The sequence below is a fragment of the Zosterops lateralis genome (assembly GCF_965231275.1).
Source record: "Zosterops lateralis genome assembly, chromosome: Z".
Lineage (NCBI taxonomy): Eukaryota > Metazoa > Chordata > Aves > Passeriformes > Zosteropidae > Zosterops > Zosterops lateralis.
Genome location: NC_139800.1, coordinates 69431185 through 69448946, shown reverse-complemented (window position 1 = coordinate 69448946; position 17762 = coordinate 69431185). Strand labels below are relative to the sequence as shown.

At 34.2% G+C, this 17762-nt stretch overlaps 1 protein-coding gene across 14 annotated transcripts in view; it reads left to right on the top strand.

The window, feature by feature from the left end:
* Positions 1-17762, top strand: part of PPIP5K2 (diphosphoinositol pentakisphosphate kinase 2) — a 49362-nt gene extending 31600 nt beyond the window's left edge. For 4 of the 14 annotated variants that reach the window (XM_083884235.1, XM_083884241.1, XM_083884243.1 and 1 more), the window contains 11 exons: positions 134-248; positions 1559-1666; positions 1754-1870; positions 2532-2705; positions 5102-5275; positions 6488-6557; positions 8602-8721; positions 9589-9651; positions 13449-13580; positions 15151-15279; positions 15835-17762. In XM_083884235.1, the coding sequence (XP_083740361.1) occupies positions 134-248; positions 1559-1666; positions 1754-1870; positions 2532-2705; positions 5102-5275; positions 6488-6557; positions 8602-8721; positions 9589-9651; positions 13449-13580; positions 15151-15279; positions 15835-15953 (1321 nt within the window). In that variant the 3' untranslated portion in view covers positions 15954-17762. Of the gene's footprint in view, positions 1-133; positions 249-1558; positions 1667-1753; positions 1871-2531; positions 2706-5101; positions 5276-6487; positions 6558-8601; positions 8722-9588; positions 9652-10240; positions 10384-11261; positions 11470-13448; positions 13581-15150; positions 15280-15834 lie in introns of those variants that run through there. The other 10 variants (XM_083884246.1, XM_083884245.1, XM_083884244.1 and 7 more) reach the window with 10 other exon arrangements.

The window sequence follows — 17762 nt, the reverse complement described above, 5'->3', positions numbered from 1 at the left end:
ATAGCTTTCATATTTGAAGTATCTTTTTAGCTCAGAGAAACTAGAAAGTATAATTTATTTATTTATTAACAGCAATTTTAAAAATAAGTATACATCTTATCATGGTCTAATAACATTTTTCTTCTTTTTTAAGCTACTCTAGGGGTGTTATGTCCCCGGAACGCCATGTTCGTACCCGGCTGTATTTCACCAGCGAGAGTCACGTCCACTCCCTGTTATCCACCCTTCGTTACGGTGCCTTATGTGATGTAAGTTTCTCGGTTGAAGCCCTGATACTTGGAGAGGAACCTGAATCTTCCTCTGACTGTATCAATTGAAACTTTAAGAGTCTTTGAAATTTATCACATTTTTTCAAAAGTTTGATTTTCTATTACTTATGCAGAAACATATTGCACATTAACTGGCATGCTGATTTCCATCAAAGTAATACTGTGTTCTATTGGCTGTGTATGTTAGAATCACAAATAGATGTGGAAAGGCCAGATTTTTTTTTTTTTTTTTTTTTTTTTTTTTTTTTTTTTTTTTTTTTTTTTTTTTTTTTTTTTTTGGTGTTCTGTTGTCACTAATAATTCTTCCAGTTTTTATTCTGAAGTTACGATTCAGGCTTCTCTTGAATTTAGTTTTGCACTAGCTTACTGTTTTTAACCATTGACATATTGTCAAGATGTCCCTATCTAATTTCAAGACTGCTCATAGAGTTCCTCCTGTGTAGTGAATTTTCTTACCTTTCTATACTGTTATAGAATACTACAAAGGTAGTGCATTATTGTCCATCTAATAGTCTTTGACACTGAAAAAGACGAGGTCTCCAGATTCAGAAGTAACTTAAACTGAGCTCTTGGAGAAGATATATGCAGCACCCAAAACCTATCTGCTTGTAAGATACAGCTTGACTTATATACAACTTTTCAAATTGTTGTATTGACATACTTGCTTCTGGTAATGGATGGCTGAACTCAGTGATGGCAAAAGAATTTATAAACCTCTGTGACATGCTACAACAGGTACACTCAAAGTTTAAGTCTGATAAACTTTGAATTTTTCTTTGAGGTGGATTACTAAATGTTTTTTTTTTTCCTACAGCATGAAAAAGGTTCATTTAAGTAGTATGGGATGTGATGGTTGTACCTCCTCTATATATTAGAAAGTTTTGTTTACTCTTTTTGACTGATATCTCTGTTAGTGTGATATCTAAAAACATTTTTCACAATATACTAGCTGAAATGAATTTATTGCAAAATTAGCAGTTCTCATCAGGAGAATTAAAAACAGCGCTCTGCCTATGTATCATCATTGGCAAACAAACATTAAAGATGCCCTGAAATATGAAAACATATGAAAAATTCTGCTCTTCACTTTTCAGTAAATTGATGAACCATTTTAAGTCACTTATGTAAGTCCATAATTGGCTTTTTCATTGTACCTCTGCATTTTCCTTATCTATGATGAGCTTTGCACTTCTGCTATGAAAATCCATGTCAATGGGGGAAAAATGAAATCATCAGTCTTTTTAAAGAAAATAGCTGAGTTTTACTTGTTAATTTTTTTTCTCTATAAGGAATCAAAAGATGAACAATGGAAACGAGCGATGGATTACTTAAATGTGGTCAATGAACTCAATTACATGACACAGATTGTTATCATGCTTTATGAGGATCCAAACAAGGTATTTAAAATGGATAAATATTTTCAGAAAATGAGTAGTGCTGAGCTATATATTAAAGTATAAACCTATTTAATTATTTTACTTCAGGAACTTTCCTCAGAAGAACGTTTTCATGTAGAGCTGCATTTCAGTCCAGGAGCTAAAGGCTGTGAGGAAGATAAAAATTTACCCTCTGGCTATGGATACAGACCTGCCTCCAGAGAGGTAATAATTATGCCTTTCTATAAAGTAAAGCCTAGGGGTTTTGGATATGGATTTACCTAAAATAAACACTGTAAAATTGTTATGTAAGAAATACAAGTGTGGTTTTTTGTTGTTGTTTTTTTTTTTGGTAGAAAAACATGCAGTAAAAGATTAGTCCCAAGATTTTCCACTTTGAATGGGCACTGAGGTGAAAGACACAGATAATTTGGATGTTCTAAGGCTTTGCCAGAATTTTTACTAAAAATACAAAATACTCTAAGGAAAATGATGTCAACATCACAGGTGTCACATTAATAATATTCTGGGAACTGGAAGACATATTTAAGAAAGTAGTTTGGCATGTTTATGAATACGGATTATTGAGGAAGAATTGATATTTTCCAATATACATGGCCAGATCTGTGGAGTTAGACTGCTTTTTGAGAAAGAAGTGAGCAAAGCTTGACTGGATTTCTTCTAAATAAAAGAAGAAAGAAGAAACAGTTTATTGTGTAAATTATTAAAGTCTAGAGCAGTTTTTCCAGTGATATGTGATTCACATCTTGTGTTTTTAAAATCAGCTTGTTCTGTCTTTATGCAGAATAATTATTTAAGATCCACTTCTGTCTACATGTTTGAAGGTCTGCAGACAAATTGAAAATGAATTATGTATTTTCTACAGAATGAAGGCTCAAAGAAAACCTCCCATAGAAATGATAGTGATGAGGAGGCACACGCTCCTAAAAGAGATGAAACGGATCGATCAGTAGTGATGTTCAAGCCAATGGTATCAGACCCAATTCACATACACAGAAAGTCACCCCTTCCAAGATCCAGGAAGATTGGTTCTGTTGAAGTAAGTATTTGTGTTCCAGATAATTTCTGTCAAAGATATTAACTTTTGCTTGCTTTTAAGAAAACAAAATCCATTTTAATTCTGCTTTTGATTACACAGAAGCAGCATGATACATCTCACAGAAGGTTTGCCCTTACTCAGTGGGAAATCCTCCATGGCAAATAATTTCTCTGAAGGAATATATTTTTTTTTGATAATGACTATTCTGTGATATGACTCACTTCTTTTTTTTTTAAGCCATTTTAGAAAAGTTGGTATTTGAAAATGAAGACTTTCAGTCTAAACTTACATCTACAGACTAACATACATTGCTTTTCTATTCATCCTTACAAGACAGCTACTGCTGGGAATTGAACAAACTTTCAGGGTGATTGTGCTGAAAGGGAACAGAGGGATTAGGGTGGTAGGAGAGGTGCTGGAGGTGAGATGTCTTCTGCTGTATTTGCTTTCACGTGGAGTGAAAGTGACTCCACTTGTCAAGCTTTTGAAGGTAAGAAAGATGAAGTGGAAGCTTTTTTTTAAGTTGCTGGGGTTTATGTTTCACAAATTCTGTAGGTAACAGCTTGAACAATCTAGTTTGCTGCCTTGAAAGCCATGACATCTAGGTGTGCTTCACAGACACAGCTTAATGTCACAGAGGTGGGGAGATGCACACTTGTGTCACTGATACCATTGGGATGGCTGAGTGGGAATTCAAATGGTGCAGAGTGGCACTTCTGTGATATTAATGCTAGAAGCAGACTAACAGCTTCTTATTGCCTCATTTTCAGTTGCTTAAAACCATCAGAAATGAATATTCACACCAAAAGCTTTTTCTTTCATGTTTGTGTTGGGAATGAGTTGTCTGTATGCAGTAAAAGTATTACAGATTTGGAAATCACTTGGTTATTGGCACTATGGAGAGAAAAAGATGCATGATTCCCTTCTGTAAGGATATCTGTGTAACTTCACATGACTTCCATAAATTAACAGACATAATAAATGTTAATGTCTTACATTTTCTATTTCCAAGTTTTTTCATAAACAAATGCTCACAACATCAATATTTTTGATTTTTAAAAGCTGTTTTTGCAATGATCATGCAAACTCCCCTCCTAGCTATGAGTTCACTTATGCACAGTTTAATAGTCTGTTACGTCAGACTTTCAACCATTTTCATAAATTATATGGAAGTTAACTTTCACAAGATATCAGAAGCACAAATTTTGACTGTGCAGATAATATACGTTAAAATGTAATGACTTTCAGCACTCAGAGCTTGCTTATTTGCTGGAAGGAAATAGCCAATTTTGAGAAAGCATACACTATAAAATTTTTTTCTTAAAAGTAAAATAAAAAGTTTCATCTGGCCTACTGAAATCTGCAAAACTAGTGTTTGGAATATTTAAACTAAATGCTATTTTGGAGCAATTTTAAAAAGTCACTGCAACTTAAACTGCAACTGCCTTGAACTTTTTTTTTTTTTTTTTTTTTCTTTTTTTTTTCTTTTTTTTTTCTTTTTTCCTTCTTTTTTTTTTTCTTTTTTTTTCTTTTTATTTTTTCCCCCTCCTGTAAGGCAATTCTGTTTTCACCTACACTCATTAATTTGAAAGGACACTGTCAGGTGTGAGATTATGTGGAAGTTTTAATCTGAGTTCTAGTCAGCAGTATTTACAGAAGGAATGCAACTGTGACTGAGTCATGAAAAGAAAAAAGGCTGAGTTGTAGTAGTAAAACAACAATGTAAAGCTCATTGACACTGGGAAGGAAACTCTGTTAATTGCTAATGATACATAATGATGTAGACATGGTGGGGAGCTGCTTAGCCTGACACTATCCTCCCTTGAAGTCCTGATAAGGTGTCCAGCATAAGATAATTTTTAGGACATTTTTAAGTTTAGAAAACTATTACCAATCACTTTGTGCTACCACCAGTGAGTCAGCTGTAAAGTCTCAAAGGCAATTTTAAATTTTAAAAAGAAGCTTTCAGATGAGCTTATAGACTAGAAATGAAAACTATTAAATAATAAATAGGAAAGTTTAAATGTACTTAGGAGGGGAAAAATTATTAAACAGTATGTCAAGGGTAACAAAAGTTATGTTTCCAACATGTGAAAAAATCTTAAAATTAGGAATCAATTATTGATAACAAATGTTTTCTCTCATATCTAATATTAGTCTACTAGAAATTTGATTGAAGTGTTGTAGTAAAAGATATAGCTGGATGAAGAGATAAAAATGAAACTGATAACTTTCTAATATTGCATTATTACTCTTCTCTCTTCACTGTTTAATAGTTTTAAAGTAGTATGTAAAAGGGTGCAAGCAGATTGGGTTTTTTTCTTTTCTGTTCATTTGGCTCTGTTGAATCTAACTTTGCATGCTTTGCTGTTTTTTGCCCCCTTTCTCACTTCCAGGAAGAGAGCCCCCTGAGTGTGTCTAGCCCAGAGTGTATTGGTACCTGGCTGCATTACACCAGTGGTGTGGGTACTGGGCGTCGAAGACGCAGATCAGGGGAACAAATCACTTCTTCCCCTGTCTCCCCTAAATCACTGGCTTTCACATCCAGTATTTTTGGCTCATGGCAACAGGTTTTTAAACTTTACTTCATTAAACATTTTATGCATTCCAAGCAACAACTGTCTTTAAGGACATCTAATCCCTTGTAATGGATTATGTTTCAAGCAATATCTTCCACTTCTTAAAATTACTTGCCAAGAATGTTTGGGGGAAAAAGAGCAAGTGCATGTTTTTCCACTGAATGTGTTACACGCTTTCATAAACATTTGGTTTCTTTATAGGAATTGCAAATGTTACCAGTAAAAAAGACTTAGTGTACTGCCTAATGAAAGAGAATTATGCTTTGGTTTAGTTGTCCTTTAAGACTTTAAAACCAGCATTGCTTAATTTGGTGGTAGGTAAATTTAAAAAAAAATAATTGCAACCAATACAATTTAAAATAATTTATTTGGTACTTCATGTTGCTATTCAAAACTTGTTTTGCATATATCATATTTTCAGTGGCCTGGTATTAACTATTGCAGGGAAAAAACTCTAGCACTAATAATTCTTGCCATCTATATACGGAGGTATCTGAAACTCCCAACACAGTACATCATCCATTGACTTGTACAATATTTTGAAGATTGTTCCTTGTAATGGGGGCTGAGGGGAAAGCGGGGAAAAAAAAAACAGTAAATGTTTTGGAAGTACCAGTGAAGATCTGAAGCTATGCAGAACGTCAAGATATTGTTTACATGTAGGACAATGGATGGTGTTCTGTAACCATATCCTTTTTCTTTGAAAATTTTCATAATTTATTGTAGAAAATTCTAAAATGATTTACATTGGAAAAGTTTATATCAGCAAAGGCTGTGAGCATCTGAAAATTAAACTGATTGAGCCTGTGCATGGTCAGTGATCGTATGGTGTCCTCAATAGCTTGTCTGTCTTTCCTTCCCTCCTCTCCTTTTTTCAATACAGGCGCAGTTTAGGAAAGTGCATTTGGTAAAATGAAATAAAATGTCTCAAATGTTTGTTCTCATATCAGTCTTGGTCTGTGTACTTTCTCATTCTGAATGCTTGCTTTGCACCACTTCATTGCAAGGAACTCATATGTGAAATGGACTCCCTTCACAAGGGGATATTGCATGATCTCTCATGTTTCCTTTACATATTTTTACTAACACTTATCATACAGCTTATTAACACCTGTCTGTCTGAAACAGGCTGCTCTATCAAGTTAAATGGATGTTTCATGCTGCTGTTCTACTTTCCCTTATTTTTCTGTTTCTTACATCCAGGTCCTATCAGAAAGCAATAGTAACTTACGAACACCAAGAACTATTCTGGAACAAAAGCAGAGTGGTCTAGGTATGTGCCTACTGTTGAAATTTCGTTTGATGTTTTCAGCTTTTCATCTGCCTGCTGTTCTCTATAGTTGTATATTCTTTGAATAGCTTTTTTTGTTAACAGGACCCAATAGTACTTGTTATCAATAACATATGCTAAATGTCTGCCTTTGGACTGGACAATTTTTTTGCAGCAAAATTTTTAAGTAAGTTAAATAACTGAAAAGAACAAATTGTTTGAGACTCTTTGTACTACTGACTTTGTACTGCTCACAACAGGTACACAGGATTGTTTTTAACATAAAGCAGATTTTTAAGATAATGTAGTTTCTGACTGAGCTTTTGGATTTTGCAGTAATATTTTGGATTAAAATGGCCTGCTCTGGAAACAGTTAAAACACTTTTCTTGAAAATTTCTGTTTCCTACTGTGGGCAACTGATAAAAGTGAAGATGTTTTTCTGAGGGGAGGGGGAAGGGGAACAAACATAAAGTTTCTTGGTAGTATCAGGGGGTTTGCACATACTCCTCTCCTAAAATGAATTTCTTCTTTTCAGCATTAGAATGAATCTTGCTATAATTCAAAGGCTTCTTTCAAATTCTCTGAATTCAAGTGATGATTTTCTATTGCTTTACTAAAATAGGCATATATATGTCTCACTTGCAAAAAAATGAAGTTGTGCACTACTGTAAATCAATATTGCTTTTTTTTCTGTGTGTTGTTTCATGGGAATTATTCAGTATAAAAAATGCATCACCTATATGCATAACTTAGAAATAGCTTTTCTTTTATTTGCAAAGATACGTGTTTTTTGTATGTCTAATATTTCTGTGATACTTTTCTTCCCATTATATTTTCCCCCATAGTAAAATGCATACATCAGGTGCTTTTGTTTACTGAAGTCCTGGTTTTTATTATGTGCTTGCTAAAGTTAAATGAATATTCTTTTGTGTGTCACAATATGGCTTGTGGAAGTTGATGTATTTCAATGTAGATTAAGGTATTACATTTGGTGTGAAAGGCTTTTGCCACAGACCAGGCACCAATTTATTTTGGCTGTGATTGGTCACATGTGCTAGTAATGTTTTCCCTTACTGGACTGTTAAAAGTAATGAAAGGAAGTATTGCTGGTTTTTAAAAAAATCTGCTGCTACTTATCTAAAATGTAAAAGATAAGTTCTGAGTGAAAAATCACTTCTCCTTTCAACTAGTAGTAAAATGTAAAGGAAAAAATCGCAACTTTTTTCCCATTTTGTTCATTGTTGTATGTAAATTTCATTAATGGTTGATTACAAAAGTTATTTTTATATTTTTGTCTGTGGCTTTCAGTGATCTATTTAAACTCCCATTCTAGTGGCAGGAATGCATGAGTTGTAACAAAGTACTGTCATTTTCATGGAGCTGTGCAAAAGTCTTCTCAGGAAAGAAGTCAAGTTAAACTTGAGGAAACTTTCAGGTATTTTCAGTTTGTAACGTTGTCAGTAATGGTAGCTGAAATCCGAATAGAGGGTTTCCAATTTGTTTAAGATGTTGTTGGGGTTAGAAGCATTTCCACATACTAAGTCTGTGGAACTGCCTGAGTACTTCATAGTAGCCTGTCATCTCAGAGGTTGATTTAGATGAAAGCAATGAGCAGTATTTTTCCAGTTTATATTTGTTTCAGGAATTCAGGTTTTCAAAGACACAACTTTCACATCATCATCATCAATCATTATCATCATCATCTTCATTTTGTTTTGTTGTTTTGTTTATGTTTACATTGATGCTAACTGGTAACTTTTTTTTACCAAAAGTGAAAACAGGACAAGAACTCACTTTGTTAAAGCCAGTCCTCTCTTTGCACATATAGCAGAGTGTGCTGTTTCATGAGTAGAAGCACAATAAATTATGATAGTTTCAGCCTACAAGTCCCACTCTGACATTACAAGCATATTGTGAACCTGTCCAAGGCACTGCCAAAAGCTGCCTTTTGTGTGGTAAGAGCCATGTGCTTGCATGCTGCATGCATCCCCAATGTGAATGGACGAACACCTGGTTGTTGTATGTATTTTCTCTAACTCCCATCAGGGTCTCACTGTGCGGGCCTGTTTAGCACCTCAGTGCTCGGGGGTTCTTCAAGTGCACCTAACCTACAGGATTATGCTCGTACGCATCGTAAAAAGCTGACTTCTTCTGGCTTCATAGATGGTATGTGCACACTCTCGCACATGCACGCACAACCCATGTGCCACATTGAACTTCTAAAGATTTTAATGGAATCCTAGAATCTTTGGCCTTAGTATTAATTTTATGAGTTTCTATTGCTTCCTTATTGCCCATAGCTTGCTTATGTTTAACTTAATAGTATAGTTAATTCTTGTTTGTTTTGAATTGAACACCAGATCGCAGACTTGTAATGTGCGCCAGGAGATTCCAGCAAGTGCCTTTTTTAAGTAAACTGAAAGTTTTGGTTTTAAATTCTTTAATAATTTTAAACTCTGGTTTTTATCACTACTAATTGATCTTGAATTTAAATAAATTATTTGGAGCATATACAAGGAATGAAATTATAAAGTAATAAGTTAAATACTGATGGTGAAAATTTTAGGATTCCTGACCTTTTTTTTTGGTGGGGTTTGGATTACAAAGGAGCAGGAGATTCTCAGTTTTGGATAATCTGGCACAGAGAAGAAACTCACTAGATTTCAGAATGTAAAGATACCAAAGCACACCTTTATAACTCTGAGGTGAAACAGTATTCATGCCGTTTTTCCCCCCACTTCACTTCCCAGTGTTTGAGTCTAACCTGAATAACCTTGTATGCCAGAATCACCAGCTCATTCTGCTTGTTTTCATACACTTCATTACACGTCTTCTAGTTACCAACAATCCAACTTCTCTTCTTTTTAACATCTATTTAGATTTTAGCCCTTTTCCTTGGTCCCTTCTGCATGCCACTCACTTCTAATACCTTCTCATCTTTTCTTTTTTCCTTTCTTCTTCTTTTTCTATTTTAAAATCTCCCTCTTTTGGTAGCTGTTACAAATTTCAGGTACCTGTTTTTCTCTTTCTCAGACACCACACGCGGTTCTGCTGTTAAAAGGTTTTCTATCTCATTTGCTCGACACCCAACCAATGGTACGTTTTGCTTTTATTTTAAAAACAAAATCGAAAACAAAAGGTTCCTTGCTTCATCCCTTTTATTTTTATTTCAAATACGGGGTGTACAGTATCATCCAGCCGTCTGTCGTTCCTAACTTCAAGCACAATTCCAAATATATTTGTAATCATTAGATATCCTAAATACTTTCTTTACCATTCATTAGTATAAATACAACATCAAAATTCATTACTTTGAAAAATTCACGGAAAAAAAAATTAAGTGCTACTGTTAATCATGATCTCTCTAATAAATTATTCTCCAGAAGTTCTTGTGTGATCAGACTGTATGGTACAGGATACAGACAATGAAATCTGATCTTACTAGACACACACTTCTTGATAGCTGTTGCTTCTTCTTTGTCTTTCTCCTGCTGAGCTGATTTTCTGAGCCTGCACATTCTAAAATAAATCACTGAATTTACAGCTGGAGTTTATGACTATCTTCTTGAAGTGATGCTAAATTACAATAACTAAAGCAAAAGCTTTGGTTCTATTCCTACTAAATTGCTATATTTTTTATGGGACAAAGATTTATTTTACCTTATCATACTTCTCTGTTCATCAGATGTGCAAATTACTTAAATATTGCACTAAAAATCACAGCAAGAGAGCTGTGACTTCTTGAGCAGCATTGACCTCTTGAGTTTCAAGAGTGAGAGTTAATTGTCTTCAGTTTGCAAAAATTCTCATTTAGCACACAGGACAGAGGTATGTCTTTTTCTTCCTCAGCAAAATACTTTGTGCCTCCTTTTCTACATGATTGGATAGGCCCCAGATATATCCTGTTCATGAAAAGTAGACTCAGTCTTCGGGATCCACTAGACTTTTCCAGATTTCTTAACTGCAGTTTGAAAATGTGCATGATTGCTGGCTGAGTTCAGTAATAGTGATATTGAAATTGCAATCATCAGTATTTTCATGTTAGATTCAAAATATTTTTGCTTAGAAAGAAAGTTTTTAAAAAAAGACTTGAGTTTTTGTTTAGCTTTGCTTAGAAGCAGAGTAGTATTTTGCTACATTAATTTTAAATCCATAATGACTTCATTGCACTGCAGCGTGTCTTGTAGGAAAACTATAGAAAGGCCAAATTCATACCATTAAGACCGTGTTTGATCTAAAAGGCCAAATCTAATGTCATATTTCAAGTAGAAAAGTCAGGAGTCCATTTTTTATGTTGCAACTCAACCCAAACGATAGTCCCAAAACATACATACAAAGTCAGAAAGTAAGAACTGCATTTGAGAATCTGTGACTAATAATAGGATTACTTTCTGTTCCATTTAGTCACTTTTTGTGACTCTATTCTTTAAAAAAGGATCTAAATAACTTTTATTGATCATATTGATTTTTCTGATTCATTTAATGCAGCAGTTTTACCACACATCTTTGACAAGATTAATGCATGCAGTATGAGCTCCTAAGAACCCCAAGTATATTGCAGGTTTCCAGGGGTTCTCTACTAACATAACGCCATATTGATGTTGTTTCGTCTGTCCTCTGGACTATCATTTTAATTATCCTTGTCCCTTTCACTCTGTTTTTTCCTTACTTTTATGTTGTTATCACACCCTCTTAACTCATTTCAGACTACCCCCCCATCTTTAGTTCAAGGAACATGGTGAAACAAGTATCTACTGAAAGTGCTATACCTTATTTTCTGGGCCTCTGCAGAACACCCACACCTCTTTAGGTGCTGGTCCATTTCCTCTGTGGAATTTCTAGGCTCCAGTGGTATGTCTCTACAGCTTTCGAATCTTAAGACAGCAGGATGGCTTTTTGAGATGCTGCGTTAACCCTTTCATTGTCGCCTTTTGATGCTTTAAGAATAAATACAGCCAAAAATCAAAGGCTCTTAGTGTATAGGAAATTGTCTTCTTAAAGGGATACTGTCGGGCTTCTTCATCATAAAATTTCAGATTTCTTTCTTATAACATCATAAAATATTTATCAAAAAACATTCAAATAAAACACTACACATAAATTTCCAAATCATGCTTTAAGCCATATCCCTTAGAGACAACAATACTACAACCTGCTGGGATATGACTAGCTGACAGAAGAATTGTCAAAATTCAACAAAAAAATTTGGAAGGGAAATTCCTAAAACAAGAAAATTTTATTTCTTCTCTTTTTTCTTTTAAAGGGCAGGCGTGCATTTTGGAATTCCTTTCTGGTTCTCTATAACATGCACCTTAACAATAATAGTTACTAAAAAGTTAACCTGACATTGTCCCACTTCATTAATTGCAAAATTAGAAAAAATCATTCAAGTGATAGTGCCTTTTCTCTCAGGGTAAAGAAAATCTTACGTTTTACTTTAAGGCAACGAAAGGGTTTGCGCTTTACATGCATGCATGTAGTTATTTAGGATATTAATATGTATGGCAAGCATTTTAGTGCTTACACTGAAGGTTAGCTACTGACTTTAGAGGAAAACAGAAATTAATAGTATGGTGGTGATTCTTTTGTACACAAAAGTCAAGTTTTTATCAAGTGCAACATTTTGTTTATAATTTAAGTGAAGCTGACATAAATACACCTTAGTTGGTTGAATATTTGTAACAATGGTCCCTGAAATTTGATTATGGCCAAGGTGGATCTAAATATAAGTACAGACATTTGGGGGTTGAAGTCATGTTGAATTTCTTCTTTATGGAAAGTACTGATGGGGAGTGAATGGGCAACACTGTATATCACAGGAACATTGTTGCTTATTATTTTACGGGAAAGAACAGTTCATAGTCATAATGCTATCTCTAATAAATGTACCTTGAACTGAAATTCTAAACATTATTTCATTCACTATTGCTTCTTCATTTAATTGTCTTAGAAGAAATTTACAGTATTGAATTGCAAAATTGTAATGTTACAGCTGTATGTTGAAAACACTAATGGACATATTTTCCTCTTCTGAAATGCAACTGGATGAAAAGCTGTTTATTGAGTTACCAAACTTGAATCACTTTAGAGGACTGCAAAGTTTTTTTAGCCAAGATGTTTAAATGCTTTTTAGTCTGTTAGTAATATGGATATGCATGGGTAGTGTATGATTAATACTAACATAGAAAAGCAAAGTACAATAAATTATTTAGATTTTTTGATTGCTTTACTTACCTGTTCTAATATATGAAACTTCTAGTTCTTCAATACTGTTTTTAAATGCATAAAGGTAGGTGTATATCTGTCTCAAGGTATAAAAATGCTAACAGTGGTTTTCCTTTGATATTAACTGCAGTTAACAGTTTGTTTTTACAGAATACTGAAGATGATAGAACATGAATTCTGCAAATTTATTTCTTGGAAGATACAGTATTTTTAGCTCATGTCTGCTAACAAAATAGCTATCCTACTCTCTTGCATGAAGGAGTTACCTATTTAGCCTTGTGCCAGATACCAGAATGAGTAGGAGAAATAATACCTTGATTTTTTTTTTTTTTTTTTTTTTTTTTTTAATCTGTTAAATTTGTTTTAAAGGTAAATTATCTTTCATGAACCGATTTGAGAGTAGAGGACAGTTCTCATGTCTGAATAATTCATGTGTACACATGTATTTCATGTGTACGTGGGAGTTGTATCCCATGGTATGCTACTCAGTATCGTAGCTGGAAAATGGCTCATCTCCAGCTCCTGCAATATCTAATTTCCATGATTTCAAGAGACTTATGCCTGCACATGCTAATGTAAACTAAGCACTTTTTATCATGCATTAATGCAGTAGCTTAAATCCTGTCTTATGCTTGGAAATCTCTTTTTTTATTATTTTTTTCTTTTAGGTTTTGAACTGTATTCCATGGTGCCTTCTATTTGCCCTTTGGAAACTCTACACAATTCCTTGTCTCTGAAGCAGGTGGATGAATTTCTTGCTTCTGTTGCTGCTCCATCAAGGGAAAATCTACAGGAGACATGTACTGGTTATAGTTTGTAATTATATTAATTTAAAATTCTTAACTATTGTCTAGTTAATCTTTGCAGTGTTTTGCAGCTAACAAGTAAATTAAGGATACTGCTTTTGAAGAAAATGAAAACCTACATAAACTATAATTTTACATTTTGCACTATCCTTTTGTGGACATGGACACTTAAAATTCATTGAAGTAAAGTTGGCTGAGGTAGTAAATTAAGGATTTAATGAAATCATTGTTAGTTTATTTCCTTTATTACTACATTGACTTCTCTGTACTGTCTACACTCAGCTGAATTACAGGTCATGCTTTTCAGGGAACATGCAGTGCTCTTAGATTTATACTGTACTGCTGTACTGGCAGTAACCTTAGGAGACTAGTGTTGCATTTACATGAAAATACATTCATTATTTCCCATTTCTTTCAGTATTACTTGAGATTTCACCTGCAGAGTGCTTTGCAGTTACTTAGCTTTTTAGCAGTTTGTGCTGCATGTTTAAAATTTAGGTGATCTTGAAAGGAAATACAGCTGAATTCTATCCATGTACATGTGTCTGGGGAAATGATTTCCCATTGTGATTCTACTGCTGTGTCTTTGGAAATGGTTTCAATTAGGTCAGATTTACCACATACTAGGATACTTATAAATAACATTTCAGGTGTTTGAAAATAATTCTTCCTAAGGAAATGTCTAAAGACTCATGCTTTGATCAGGAAACTTGTACTTGCAAGTACTGATACAACAGTATTCTACCTGTTTGGACTTCTCCCTTTTTTCTGCTACAGGATTTTTCCTTCCCTGTCCGTCCCTGTCCCCCCCCCGCCTTTTTTTTTAATACAGTTTAGATTTTGATCAGCAGTTTATTTGACAGGGTAGGCCTCCTATACTTGAGAAGGAATATAAGCAATTTAAGAAAATTGATGTTACTGAAAAAGAGCTCAGAGAGGCTTACAAGTATATAAAAATTCTCAGCTACTCAGAATGTCTTTTTATACTTGTTAGGAAGTTTGTGTGTCTTCAAAATCAGTTCAGAATGGAGAGTATACAAGATGAAGAAATACTGAAAAACAAAACATGTCCTACTCCTAGTGTATGGTTGTCACCTTTGTACCAAGGAGTGGTTGGAAAATAGACCTGATACAATTAAAGTCATGGATGTTTAGTTCTCCTGCTTTCCTATACTATTTGGAGGTTGTCTAGTCATTTTGTGCATTTTTCATAGACATTTTGGACTTAAAGCCTGTTCAGGTGCCATCTTCATACCTGTGAGAAATAGCACTAATGCTTTCACCAGTCTTCTGGCAAGGCACCTGTTACTGAAGCTCTGCCTGAACAGCATGAACTTACTTTGTTTCTTTCTGTAGTAAAAAAAAAGAGATTTTAAGACTTGTCTTTCATGTTGTGAAGTTTTAACACTAGAGTCAAAAATTGGTAGCTGAGCAGCTGGTTGTATAAATGTGGTATCTTATTTTGCTGGATGGATACACTGTCATGTGGCTACAATTTTTGATACCTGATTTAGGTGAAAATATTTTATTATTAATGATTCCTTTTTTTTTCCCACCATTTCAGCTTCTCCAACTCACATGATGCCCCTTTCAGGAAAAAAAATTCCTTTAAATACATTTACCCCTGCAAAAATTCAACCAACTCCACTTGAAACTTTGCCTGAAAGGCTAGCAGTAGAGAAACTAACCTTATGTAAGTAAATTCTGTCAGAGGCAGAATTATTGATTATTTCTAGCAGTATAATTCTTCCTTATATATTACATGACTTCATAGGGCAGCTGTTGCACAAATAGCTTTAACCATAAAACTGTGTTAATAGTTACTTTCTCTTATCCTCTGAATTGTTTCATTTTCCACGGCCTGAAGTTCATGAGCTTGTGCTTTGAAGTATCACAGCTATCTCCAAGACAAAGTAAATTTATTGATTTATTTAAATGGCTGAATTTTTAAGATGTTTTCTGAACTCCTAATGTAAAGCTCTTTGACTCTCTTCTGACTAAAGCTGCCAATAACATGATGATGCATTCAATCATTAGTATATTCATCCTGAACTGTTGGCCAGCTGCAGTCTGTTTTTGAATGGTTATGCTGTTTAGAGACCAAATTTTACTTGGATTTCTGATTTCATTAGATAGTTTTGTTTATTTGTTTCTGTGCTAGATTACAAGAATTTTTCTTGCCTTTGATGCTTTTTAGCATGGATATTAAGTGTAAAACCTAATGCTTCTTTTCTCTCTATCTATATAGCTACCCCTGGATGTCCTGACAATGTATCTAATATTGAACCATCTCTTGAAGAGGCCTCACAAGATGCAGAACTTAGTGGTGAAACTCTGTCTGAGACAAAACTGGAATCAACGTCTTAAACAGTTCTTTAGTGTGCATTCAAGCAAATTACTGAGCTGTCAAAAGCCATTCATGTCTGCATCTGCAATTCATAGTGCACTTAAGAATCTTTATATGTGTTTAACTAGTGTGCACAGTATTTAGGTCAAGTGTCTTTTCTCATTTTCTAAAACATTTCAGGAAATATACTTACCAGTTTGATGAACCGCACATCTTTTAATGGAAAAGCTGCACATGAACCTTTTCTGTGTCTTCAAATATCTACTGTAAACCTGTACAAAAAGAATATGGTATGTGTTACAGTGGCTCTGTTGATGTCACTGTAATGAAAGTGTTATCTGTTGTCATCACAAACTTCTATTTTCAGGAGTTTACAATCTCCCTGTGAATTTCTTTGTGCTGAAACGTAACACGCATCTTGACTTTTTTTAATTTAACTACATTTCCAAAGAGATCTCTTTTTCCCTGGTTTGGAGATAAGCAGATATTTTCTGCATTTTAATTATTTTATATCATATATGCTGCAATAATTAGGCATGATGGAGTGAGTTCATGTATCAGCACTTTTGACTACTCTTTTTTTTTTTTCTGTGTTTACATCAGACCTGTAACATTTAAACCTACCTTCTCTTTTATTGTTCAGTACACGTTTGTTTACAGGTACCTGTATATCATCCAGCAGATAAAACTGTCTTTTATATGTTTTTATCAAAGCCTTCTTTTGCTTACTAAAAAAGACAGTTTTATTTTTCCTTGCCATATGATTCTAGAAAAAGGTGATATTAAAAAGCAGGTTTTGTAGAACGAGAAATAGTTACAGCTGGTCTGCTACTAGGTTTATCCTAAAAATTGTAAATATTCCATTTATGCTTTATTATCATCCTTTCACCATAGAGAGAGACTGTGGACTACCAGAACTCAGTGCATACTGTTCCAAAATACTCAGGATTCGTCCTGGCATGGGGATCTTCATACCTCCCTCCTTCCAATCCAGGTAGTTGACAGCAGCTCTCAACATGCCGCCCCCCCTCCCCTCCCCACCTCCCCTCCAAAAAAAACCCAACCAAAATCCCACACAAACCAACAAAAAATACCCCAAAAAACAACAAAACAACCCCTCCCCCAAACAAACAACAAAACATTAAAAAAACAGAAAAAAAAATACAAAACAAACACAAAAAAAGGAAAAAAAATTATAAGAGATGTAAAAAGCATTTCTGAATTGGTGGAAGATGGAGTTATGGTGTTATTTAGAATAATTATCCAGTCTAAGCAATTGTTGTAATTTTTTTCTGTGGCATGAAAAATTACTGGTTTATGAGTATACCAAATGTATGAAAATACAGACCACATTAAGTTCAAGTGGCTGAGTAGTAAGAATTGACTTCATAACTACAAGTTAGGTAATTCCTTTCACATTTAAGCTGCAGAAGACATAGCTTATGAGTAAAATGTTTAAGTAGGGCTCTTACTTGTCTCCAGAGCCAGTGCAACTATAGTTAAATTCAGTTTGTCACAGGGTCTTTTTTCAGTGTTTACCATATATGAAATGGCTTCAGCAGACTATTTCTAACAATGCTGGTTAAATACCAAAAATATGAAGGGTTTCACAGCTATATACTTCAAGCATTTCATTTTCTGTAGTGTAATTGTGTTACTGACAATGTTGGTCTTGCATACAACTGAATGTACACTTGTTTACCATTTAAAAAAGAGCCCTAAAAATTTAAGTATACGTATCATTCCAGTCAACCAAAGCTGTGGCATAACTTTTTTTATGTGCTCCTAAATAAAACTAAGGTCACTGGCAACTTTTCTCTATTGTGTTT